Below are 12,167 nucleotides of genomic sequence, written 5' to 3'. Positions count from 1 at the left end.
TCGGTAAAAACCTGATAACTAATTAACTATTTTTTTCCCTTGTGCTTTATTTCATCAATTAGAGAGATGTTGAAAATTTTGAAAGTATGTATATGATATGAGTAATAAGGAGCGGATCCCGTACAATAATGTAAAAGGGGATATAAGGAGAAGAAAGAAGAAGTAGGGAGGCTCGGGTGAGATAAATACGCTTGGTAAGCAAATCCCGGTCGAGAATGTAGAACCAGATGGACTAAAACCGACCGAGGGCACGACGCATGTAGATATGCTCGACAGACAAAGCTCGGCCGAGCGTGGAGTATCGGACGAACCAAAATAGGTGAAATATTAGCACGCACACGTACGGCCGGCAGGCAAGCCTCGGTCAAGCATGAAATCCCGACCGAGAATATAAGCTCGATCGAGAATGCAAGCCCAACTGAACTAAAAAACGGATAAAGGACTAACGCGTTCAGATACGCTCGATAATTGAGGTCCGACCGAGCATAAAGTAATGGTTAAACTAAAGCAACAAAGCTCCATTGAACCTAGGAACGCTCAGCAGGCCAAACTCGGTCGAGCATAAACACAATATAAATATAATACACTCGGTAGTAGAAGCCCGACCGAGCATGAACATAATTCGTTCGGTAATATAATCTCGGGCCAGCGAGCAGGCATATAACTTACTAAGGTTATCAGAACAGGCTCGGCTTGGAAATATCCGGTCGAGCATAGGTATAATATGCTCGATGATAGAATCCTGGGCGGGCATATAAGCATGCACTTTTCTAAGGCTATTAGTATAAGATCGACCTGGCAAAATTCAGCCGGTCATAAATAACCTTGTTACATCCTTTACATATACTTGACTAAAATTAGCTTAACAGAAAATATTCTCAATATACGAATACGTCTGTTATATTAATGATATGTGAACAATATGTGATCATATGACAGTCTATTTCATTTGACGAAAAATATTTTCTAGAGACTTCTGCAGGTGAACTAAACGACAAAGAAGGTATATCTGGGGTACAAAAAATATTCCTTAAACTATTATTGGAGATGACGTCATCTCCTAACAAACTCTAATGAATCGGGGTTCACCTCTTGACTACGGAGGTAATATGAGGTAGTATAAAAAGGGGAATCCTCTCCGCTGGCCAAGTAAGGTGAACATCATCACTCAAACCCTAATTCCACTTCAGTTTTACTGTTCTTCTTCCTTTTCCTTCATCTTCCAACGAGAGAACTGACTTGAGCGTTGGAGGGCCTAGCCAGAGATTCCCACCTCGGTCTTAGGTTACTAACGCTTGGTTGGCGGATCTCGTGGTGTGTAGGTGAGGTCCTCTCTAGCAGATCTGCTTCTTTGGGATTCTTCTTCGTCGGATCTGCTCCGCCGAACTTCATCTTCTTCAAATCTACTTTATTGGAGGTGTCATTCTTCAGATCCACAGCATTTGGATCCTCTTCATCAATCTTAATCCTAATTACCCCTCGGAGTATCGCCGGAGATCCATCGTACCGGATCTTCTTTAGCTTCTCGGGACTCATCTTCTTCACCATCTTCATCCACTAGAGCACCAGCGCTTCATCTTGTCAAATTTAAATAGGATCAGTATACTTCTAGATGACATTAAGAAACTATTTTCAAAGTGGAAGAAGGAAGAGATGGAGCGACATGGCTTCTATCTCTTTGGGCAAAAAAGGCGATAACGCTCGCCCCCAGCGCTTCCGTGGACCTTGCCCAAGGCTATCACGAGGGGGGTAAATCACGGTAGCCGAAGGGGTTAAGGGCGTAGTGAGCTGAGGGACACGGGGATAAGGGACATGGCTTCTATCTCGTTACAGGAGGAGGAGGAGGAAAAGATGCACGACTCGCTGCCTCCCATGAAGAGAAGAAATAAAGGGGAATGAAAACAATAAATAGATTAGGTATTCCTTTGCACTTTTATATATTTACCCCATTAAAATTTCCTTTTTTAAAAAATATATATATAATTTGGTCCCCAAAAAATAAATACTATTAACATATGGCAAATGAAACTTTGATGCATTGCAATGTAAACTAAGTTTTGGCCAAATTTGCATACTCTAATGGGCGTATCCGACTTTATTTACAAGCTAGGGTAATTGCAAACTCTTCATTGGCAGTACAAGTCATAGAATAGAAGATGGTTTTGTCATAATATGAAGGAAGTTTATCATACATCCATCGCACATTGTCGATGAGTAAATTAAGCCTTATTGAAAAGTTATTACATAATGCCCTAATTTAGTTTCACATGGTGAGTTGTGAATTTATGCATGAACTTTGTAACCTTAGATGAGTTAGCTATTATTAGTTTTGGCTTACAGATTTTAAGCCAGTGGTTGAATCTGATAAGTTAATAGATCAGTTCTCTATTCTAAGTAAGTTATAATAATATTGTAACACCTTAATTTAGTCTCATACAGTGAGGTTGTGTGATGGTGTACGTAGCCACCAATTGACCTCACATGCTACCTATAACTTGAGAGTTTGGGCTTTAATGGCCTGTACGATTCAGCCTGGAGTCAAAAGAGATATTATTGAAAGCATTAACAGATACATGGAACTTAATTAATTATATCATGCATTAATAACAGGATTTAGCTATCATCAGACTTTTAAGGTAAAGCTAACAATCCAATAAAACAAAAATCAATTGGTCTAACCTGAATCCATCCAATTAACCATTGATGTTACTTATCGTATGATGTCGTATGATACGGAGCTAATAGATAGGTTTCACATGGTGAGTTGTAAGCTAATTGATAGGTTTTATATAACTACTATTAACTTATCATACATAGTTGTCCTGATAAGTTAAGTAAATTCAGTCATCTAAGCAAATCATAATAATAGATTATGAATGCATTCCAAATCATTAGCTTACGAGCCAACCATCCACAATTCTAGGACCCAGCAACCACCAAATTTTTTAACAGAAAATTCTTCTGAATCTTTTCATACCTTTGCAAAACCATCAACTTGAATTTCTGTGGCGTCGACAACACAGATCATATTGCATCAGATGACAACGGAAGCATAAATTTATTAAAGGTTTGGAACACTAGTTTCCATTAACATATATATATTGACATAGTAAGCAGGATTAAACTAATTAAGCAGTCAACAACACGTGCATTATTTTCAAGCTGAGAGCTTCTAAGTTTGAAGGATGCGATTAATAGTTCAGGCATATCTTTTGCCTTCTGCTGAAATATTTTGATAAAGTTTGTCGATATCTGACTGCACACGTAAAAAATTAAGGCTAAATATTCATAAGTGCATATGTAAATAGTATGTTGTAGTATCAACTCATATACATGTAGCTGAACACAACTGTGTTGTCAAATTTACCTGATAAAACTTGAGCATTTGTGCTCTTTTCTTCTTCATTGTAGGAGTAATAAGGTCTCGTTCAATGTCAAATGGCAAAGGATCCACTACGATACCTTTAATGTGCTCAAAACCTCTAAGCTACAATTTAATCAATCATGAATAATTAATCTTTACAATTTGACTGTGAAATCTTTTTTTTTTTTCTTTTTCTTTACATGCTTGTCTATCAGGAAGTTTGATATCAGAATGATCAATAGCCAGGATTGATATCAGTTTACCTTGTTAGTTTCAGCAACTTTCTTCAACTCTTCAAGAATATATTTCTTCAGGTCTCCGAGTTGGCATAGGTCATATAGAGATCCTTCATGGCCATTTGCTCGTGCCCATCTTTTCACACTGTCCTCATGGGGCGTGACCACTGCTACGAGCACAGACTTGAAGCTGTTCCCATAAACCCAAATCTAAATACATGAACGAAGCAATATCAGATTATGTTTGACTATAAATATCCGTCTTAGAGTGAGATTGAAGTTTACATCTTCGACAATTGGAGAAACTTTATATGTTTTCTCTAGGAATTCAACTGCAACATATTCACCCTGTGATAGTTTAAATATGTTCTTCTTTCTGTCTATAATCTTCAAAACCCCATCAGGTCTCATCTCTCCAATATCCCCTAAATGGAAGACATATTTATTGCTAACAACATGAAGAATTTTGGGGGTTATTATATCCGAATAACATTTGGAATTAGAAACTAATGATCTAACCTGTATGAAACCAGCCATCTATCATCACTTGCTTTGTTAACTCAGGGTCTTTGTAGTACCCTGTGAAGATTGTCGTCCCTCTTACACATACTTCACCGCAAGAGGGAGTCGACAACGGATCATATCCCATTTCTGGAACTTCTTCAAGGCGCACCTCGGTGTTGGTAGCTGCAATGCCAACGGTGCCAACCAATGACATGTCATCAGGAACTCCAACTGTGCTGACGCCACATGTCTCTGTTAAACCTGAATTGTTTAGAGGGAAAGCCAAAAGACAAATCAGAAAGAAAGGGGGGAAAAAAAGCAACATAAAGTAAAAAAAATCTTATCATTCACAATATTGTTACCATCTCACTAGCCAATTTCATCATATTTTTAGCAGGTGAATAACAGGTTTTATATGCATTACCATAGCCTTGGGTAACATAAGCACAACTAGTGACTCGCAAGAACTCCTCAATCTCAGTATTTAATGGAGCACCTCCCGATATTATAAGGCGAACACGGCCTCCTAGCCTATCCTTCACCTGAAGGAACAATGGTAACCGTTGTGAAAAGCTAGAAAAATGTATACAGAATAAACTTTTCGTAAATGATCAGCTAGTGTAAAGCTGAGAGATAAAAACAGATGATAATTAACCTTGCGAAAAGCCAATAAATCTGCCAAGGGTGAAGCATTCTTATGTGAATATCCTAATCTCATCCAATATAGTTTACTAATATGGGGAGGAAAAGAAAATGAAATGTCAGTTGAAATAGTATAATTCTATTTAGAAGTTTGAACAAAAAATGATTACTATTTGTATAAGGCATTGAATATCATCCTTCTATGTGGTAGGAGTTCTGACACTGCCTTTAGGACACCTGAAACCCAAATCCTTGCCTTAAGAAACATGCAAGTTTAAGATTTAATTGGGAAGAATGTTAACGCATTTGTTAATGTAAAATACCTTCATAAACTTTTTCAAAAACCCTAGGAACCCCTGCGAAGAGAGTTGGCTTCAGCTCCATAAGGTCATCCCTCAAAGCTTGTATATCCTTGTCATTGAAATTCCATCAACATCATTATCAACCAAAAAGGCTATACAAAAAAAAGGTTTCCATACCCCTTGATAATAGCCAACAGAAGCCCCATTGTGGAAAAAATACTCTTCAATTGTTCGGTCGAGAATGTGAGCAAGGGGAAGAAAAGAAAGATAGACATCATCTGTTGTCATCTGAAACATATACATCGAGTTAGATATTTTAGCTTATGCTAAAGGATGTAGAAGTGCTAAAATAATCAACGTACGGATATTAATACCTTGTCTTCAAATTGCTTCATGAATAGGTCTGTTCCTGCTACATATGTTGCAAGGCATTCATGAGTCAGCACTACACCTTTAGGATCTCCACTAGTCCCACTCGTGTACATTATCGTACATATATCAAGAGGTTTTGGTGGCAGCGGATCTGATGTGTTTTCTTTTCCCTAAGAATCAGTATATAGTTATTCAATCAAAACCAAAAAATCATGCAAAGTAGCTAGAATTAAGGATTCAAGGAAACAGTCTAACATGTGTGCTCTTAATAACTTCGTAATATACTAACTAACCATCTCAAGAATTTCATCCCAAGAGTACAGCTTCATTCCGATGTTTGTAGCAGCAGCATTTTGTTCCATAGTTCTCGAACCAAATGAAACAATTACTGCATAGACATGAATGATAAAAGCAACACTGTAATAGTGAAAGATTAATGTATCTGAACACTTAAATTTGAGTTGCATCCCCACCTTTGAGATGTTTAGTGGATGTGCATTTGGACAGAATCTGCAAAATAATGGATGCATATTATATACTCAACTTAAACTGGATCTCCATTCAATTTAAAGCTGTCACTTCTGGGCTTCTTTATTTTGACAACTAATTAGAAACAATTGACACTTTACTCACTCGGTTTATTTTCGTCTCGTGAACAAAAGCAACAACAACTTCAGCATGCTCTACAATGTATTCAACAGCTCCTTCACCTGTCATCATATCATTTCTTGCATATCAAATCTTGATAATTGCTCCAGAAGCAATTTTCTTACCCAGTGTCTCATAGAGTGGAACACAAATAAAAGTGTATCCGTTGCAAGCCTGTGCACAGATTCCTTTTGGTGAGAATCGAGTTTGCAGAGTTGAAAAGTCACTTTAATTGGGGACAATAATAGTAGGCAAACCTCCATGGCCACTATCCAATTAGGACAGTTTGCTGAATAGATCCCTATTTTAGAACCCTGTAGTTAAAAAAAATAAACATGTGAGAAAGAACTATCCGAGCGCATGGAAACATATCGCGCTTAGTCGAACCATGCTTACAGGTTTGACACCAAGATGACTTAGTGCAGAACCAACTTGCACCACCTCTTGGTAAATCTCCTCGTATGTTTTCCATAAATAAGGCCCTGCCTATTTGAGATTAACAACTAAAGTTAGATCAACAATTTAACAATCATCTCTTGAAGTTAAGAATGTTGATCGAGCATAATTTACCTTCCCATTTTTCATCTCACGCCATCCCAGCATCCTGTTCATTGGAAACTTCTCTGCTGCCACCCTGAAACACAAACAAAAAAGCTTAAGAACTAGAAATATAATTCAAATGCATATGACCAAATTAGATCAGGGAAGTGGATCAAAGCATATCAAAGCACCTTTCAAAGACATCAAGAAAGTATTAATATAGGTAGATACCTGAAGACATCCCATGAGGTGTTCGAGCCAGGTTCAAGAGACAGAAACGCATCCTTCGCTAATATACTTCGGTACACTGGACCAACTGAGGGACTCCCATCTTTCCCTCTTCTTCCACTCTCCACTTGAACAGTAAAATTTGCCATGATTCTACACCTCAACTGTAAAGCTAAACAGCAACGTCTCGAGTATGTGAAACACTCATTACACTACAAATTAACTAGCAAATAAACCTTCTGCTCTTTTAGTTTTAAGTACAAGAAGTTGTTATCAGCACTGCTTTTATCCTAATTAAAAGCAAACTATCATGCTAAAGATTAAACTTCAATGTCTAAATAAAAGTGAAATATCGTCATATATTTAAACATTCAAGAGAAGAAGAGAGAACGAAACAAGTTCAAGAAGTGTTTCCAAACCAACATGAGAAATCTACGGCAAAAAGGCGTGATCCACCTAGAGAAGTTCTTGGGTGACCAAGAAAACAAAAAGGATGAGTGGTTTGGAATGGTCTAAAACCAGTAGAGAAGTTAAATATTACAGCTAAACCGCAGAGGACAAGGTGGTTTTACTGTAGCACCACTGCACTACAACCATAATAGTCTGCATCATTAAACCATTTTTTTTTTCCTAGAAAAAGTTAAATCGATATGTGTTGATACCTCATAAATGTCCGTACGATCAATGCCCCTCTCCTCTTGTCCATTGTTTTTCCTAGTTGACTCTGCAATGAATGCTAGCAACCAACTATCTGATTTATCATAATTGAAAGAACGATGCCTATCCTGATCCATCCATACCGACCAAAGGGTGAAGGAATCACGTCAAAGAAAATTTTAAAAATTAAAATATAAAAAAAATAAATAAATTTATATATAAGATATATTAAAAATAATAAGTGAGTTTATAGATAATTTAAATAAATTAATTAATTAGGAGATATGTTCAAATGGAACTAAAATTAGAGTTAAGTGTTCCATTCCTTTATAATAAGCTCAGTAATGAAGTATTTCTTAAATATTGTTCGTGCAGGAATAAGATACTTGTAAACATCTCTTAGTCCTCCTTCAAACATGCTCAACTTCAAAGGGTCATTATACTCTTAAACTTTGCTATTGTAGGAATAAGGTATTTTCTAACTTTTTTTATCACCATCCCTCAGTCCTCCATCAAATATACTCAACTATAAATAGTCATTTGGGGGATGTCCATAAGATTCTTCTTTTTTTCTCTTGTTGTAATTAATTCACCTTACAATAAACATTCTCAACAAAAGGTTGATAAGTAGCCTTAAATAGATCAAATGTAATTTTTGTTAGAAGAAGAATAGGAAGAGAGCAAGAAATAATATGAAAATAATAAAATTTATTGTTTATTGATATTTGCCCTAAGCACAATACAATATATAATGTTCAAAAAGTACTGGGTCAATTAACTAATTAATAAATAACATAATTATTCTAAGAATAATTCTGATAATAATTATAACAGAATTATTAGAATAATCCAAATACTAATATGATTTGATTTGGTAATTTGATTCGGTCAATTTTGATAATTCTGTTTTATCTCTTTTCCCCCCCCCCCCCCCCGACAAACTCAATGGGAGATCTCTGATGTTGAGTTTGCTTGCTAACTTGTTGAAACGTTGTCTGGATAGTGGCTTAGTAAAGATGTCAGCGATTTGATCTTCAGCAGAAATATAAGAGACGGATAACTGCTGAGTTGTCACACGTTCACGAACAAAATGAAAATCAATTTCCACATGTTTTGTACGAGCATGAAAGATTAGATTTGCTGTAAGATATGTTGCTCCAATATTGTCGCACCAACTTTTTGGTGCAATATTTGATGCAAGATGAAGTTCAGAGAGAAGTGATTGAAGCCAAATAATTTCTGACGTTGTATTTGCTATAGCTTTATATTCTGCCTCAGTGCTTGAATGAGATACCGTAGGTTGCTTTTTAGAATTCCATGAGATAAGATTTCGTCCAATAAATATTGCATATCCACTTGTAACGCCCGAAAATTCTCAAAACTATTTTAGAAATATTCTATGATTTTTCTGGAATTTTAGGATATTTTTACAGAATTTTTAGAGTAACGGAAGTAGCAAAAACAAATAGAAAACGAAAACGGCCTAAGCGGGAATTGAACCTGGGACCTACGGTTTATGGATAATGTTAGTAACCAGTTGAACCCAGCAGGGCCGTGCTGAAAGGAAAGGGAGGCAATTAAATTTATATTAGAGTTGGGCTGAAATTACCCACTTAATATAAATAGAAATTTAAGTGGGGTTTGGTTTATTTTGTTTGGTTCGGCAACTTCTCCTCCTCTCCAACCCTCACCGCCGACGCCCCTTCTCCCTCCTCTTTTTCTCTCGGCGCACCAAGCCTAGGGCCCCAGGGACATCTTCCGGCAGCGGCTCCGACACAAGGACGCTTCCCTCCGCGAGAGGAACATGTTGGCGCAAGAAGACTATCGAAAGGATCGTCTTCTCCGGAAACCTAGCGACTAGAACCATAAGGAAACTAGCGTACGAGGTAAGAAACCCCTCACCTGCAGTATAAGTAGCTTTCGTTTGATTGCATGCCTTTAGTTTAGCTATATGCAGATTTTTCGGCACCCAGGGTGTGTTTAAACCCTCCTCGCAGACTAGGGATCTAGTTGAGCACCTCTAGATGGGCCAGACACGTTATTCTCCTTCAGTTGGAGGCTCTAGACGTTGTCGGGTGCCTAGAGGTGGTCTCCCTATTAGAGGGGAGAGTTGGAGCACACCAGGTGTTCGACAAAATTATTAGTGTAGCTAAATACCACCTCAGATATTTTTAATAGCTCAGTTAAATGCATTAGTAGCATTTAAATCAGTATATTAGTCTAGTTTCAGCTTACATGGGACTACGGTCCAATGGGTGGGCTCCCACAATCGCCTCTAGGTTTAGACAACCTAGCTCTAGGTTCAGATAACCTAGAAACAGCAAAATAAGCAATTAATAGCTATATTCAGTATTTTATTTTCAGTGGCACTGTACTGGATTAGATATCCATTGGGTTGGGCTCCCACAGTCGTCCCTAGGTTGAGACAACCTAGTAACCCTACTAAATTCGGGACTTGCAAACCCGGGTCTAGTTAGGGATGTGCGCACAGCAAAGTACAGTTGCCGGGCCCACTAGCAATATGATTATGTATTTTCACTTATTATGATAATAGCTTTCAAATTCGTAATCTTGTTATGTGAATATAGTTTTTAGCTCAGTTTCAATTTCAGTTTCAGCCTAGTTCTCCTAGTTGATACCATGAGATAACTCCATGCTTAGATTTTATTATGCATGCCATGCTTCAGTATTTATGCCATGTAACTTCAGTATTCCATGCTTTAACAAATTCAGTGCATGTTTGTAAATAGCATTCTTTAAAAACATGATTGCATCGTTGCATGTTTTGTGAGGTAGATGGTTTCTTACTAAGCTTAAAGCTTATAGATACTTTTTCCTTATACTGCAGATAAAGGTAAAGGAAAAATGGATTAGCAGAGGAAGCTGAAGGTCAATGCAGTGATGGTGTGTGTGGCAGGAACCTGGAATGAAGATCCTTAGGGAGTTTAGCAAATTAAAAATTTAGTTTCTTTTCTCAAGTACCTTTATGCACTTTTAGACCTTAGAATGTTTAAACTATGGAAGATTTGTTTAAGTTGTTAGTAATTATGTTGGAATGCTAGTTAATAGATGTTAGAACTTAGTTCAATTGATTTTAGAACTCCTATATGAGATTTTGGCATGAACCAGTGCTGAAATCAGAGTTCCAGTGTGAAATCAGAAACTCCGATCGATCCATGGATCGATCTGGGGTCCTCGATCGACCCATGGGTCGATTGAGGGCTGATTCCGCAAACAGAAGGCTTCTGGATCGATCAGCCGATCGATCCAGTTCGATCGGTCGATCGATCCAAGCTATTCCTCGCGAACAGAAAGGTTTTTGATCGATCATTGGATCGATTGACTTATGTGGGATCGATCAGCCGATCGATCCAAATAAAGTCCCGTGCACAGAAGCACGCTGGATCGATCACCGGATCGATCAGTGAGCCTGGATCAATCAGCCGATCGATCCAGATTATCACCCGATCACAGTAGCAGTCTGGATCGATCCATGGATCGATCCAACAGAGAGCCATCGACCCAGTTCAGTCTGGATCGATTGGGAAGTTCAGTTTCAATCAAGAAACTTAGCAGATCAGCTTCTAGTCCATAGGGGATGTAGGATACACCTTGAATCCCTTAGACTACATCCTTCAGTACATGTAAAACCAAGAATAGTTATCAGTTAGCAACACAAATTTAAATTAGATCAGTTTTCCGCACAGTTAGCACAGCATAACTGTAGCGATCGGCCTTACAGCCTAGTAGTAGAAGGCGGGTCGTTACACCACTAGTAGAGCGTCTATCTTCAAGAGAACTTAAAAGAAGACCATATAGAACAGTACCTTTGAGATAGCGAAGTATTCTTTTTACATTATCCCAATTTTGTTCAGTTGGAGCATGCATGAATTGACAAGCACGATTTACCACAAAAGTAATATCAGGGAGTGTGATAGTGATATATTGTAAGGCTCCAACAATACTTCGATAAATCTGTGGATCAGATAGAGCAGGAGAGGATGAAGTTGGAGAGTTGTTTATAGCAATTGGTGTAGAGACCGGATGTGCTCCATCCATTTTGGCTCTTTGAAGAAGTCTAGTAATGTATTAGTTCTGAGAGAGAAGATAGTCATCCTCATGTGGAATAAGCTCAATACTAAGAAAAAAATGAGCAATACCCAAATCTCAAGTAGGAAATTCTTGATTGAGAAAACTTAATAAAGTTGTGATACCCTTGTGATCATTACCGGTTATCAGAATGTCATCCACATAAATAAGAAAAAATATCATATTTCCATCATTATATTTGTGAAATAGAGACGAGTCAGTCTTTGATCTAGAAAATCCTTGAGTTTGTAACCAATTAGATAGTCGATGAAATCATGCACGAGGAGCTTGTCGAAGACCATATAAGGATTTCTTGAGTTGGCAAACATGAGATGGAAATTATAGATGAATGAATCCAAGTGATTGCTCCATAAATATAGTTTCCTCAAGATGACCATGGAGAAATGCATTTGAAATGTCCAATTGTCGTACAAGCCAATTAGAACTAACAGCTATTGATAATAATAGTCTGACAAATGTAATTTTGATGACTGGGCTAAAAGTGTTATTAAAGTCAATACTTGGTTGTTGACTAAATCCTTTAACTACAAGTCAAGTTTTGTATCTTTCAAGAGAACCATCAGC

General features: G+C 37.6%; 1 protein-coding gene across 3 annotated transcripts; it reads right to left on the bottom strand.

Annotated features, from left to right (window-relative positions):
• Positions 1-3,039: 3,039 nt before the first annotated feature.
• Positions 3,040-7,359, bottom strand: LOC122001392 (long chain acyl-CoA synthetase 1-like). Of its 3 annotated transcripts, none has more exons than XM_042556107.1 (20): positions 7,260-7,359; positions 6,840-7,000; positions 6,639-6,702; positions 6,465-6,554; positions 6,326-6,382; positions 6,194-6,242; positions 6,054-6,130; positions 5,894-5,930; positions 5,714-5,808; positions 5,423-5,590; positions 5,226-5,336; positions 5,070-5,157; positions 4,917-4,983; positions 4,760-4,835; positions 4,529-4,646; positions 4,120-4,365; positions 3,886-4,025; positions 3,628-3,810; positions 3,368-3,487; positions 3,040-3,256 (listed from the first exon to the last, which is right to left on the bottom strand). In XM_042556107.1, the coding sequence occupies exons 2-20, from the start codon at positions 6,983-6,985 to the stop codon at positions 3,200-3,202; spliced, it is 1,989 nt and encodes a 662-aa protein (XP_042412041.1). In that variant the 5' UTR covers positions 6,986-7,000; positions 7,260-7,359; the 3' UTR covers positions 3,040-3,199. The 3 variants fall into 3 exon arrangements, with proteins under 3 accessions (XP_042412041.1, XP_042412040.1, XP_042412039.1); XM_042556106.1 differs by having other exon boundaries at positions 6,840-7,008; positions 7,260-7,350; XM_042556105.1 differs by lacking the exon at positions 7,260-7,359 and having other exon boundaries at positions 6,840-7,223.
• Positions 7,360-12,167: the final 4,808 nt, after the last annotated feature.

The sequence above is a fragment of the Zingiber officinale genome, chromosome 7A (assembly GCF_018446385.1).
Source record: "Zingiber officinale cultivar Zhangliang chromosome 7A, Zo_v1.1, whole genome shotgun sequence".
Taxonomy (NCBI): domain Eukaryota; kingdom Viridiplantae; phylum Streptophyta; class Magnoliopsida; order Zingiberales; family Zingiberaceae; genus Zingiber; species Zingiber officinale.
Note: the sequence above shows the minus strand (reverse complement) of the source record. Positions and strands in the feature narration are given on the sequence as shown.

Bases quoted from the DNA above. Each gene is read 5' to 3' on its own strand.
- LOC122001392 (XM_042556107.1), bottom strand. From the start codon at position 6,985: ATGGCAAATTTTACTGTTCAAGTGGAGAGTGGAAGAAGAGGGAAAGAT. The intron at 6,131-6,193 runs GTAAGAAAATTG...ATATGATGACAG, and splicing joins TCCACTCTATGAGACACTGG to GTGAAGGAGCTGTTGAATAC. The intron at 5,809-5,893 runs GTGGGGATGCAA...ATGTCTATGCAG, and splicing joins ATCCACTAAACATCTCAAAG to TAATTGTTTCATTTGGTTCG.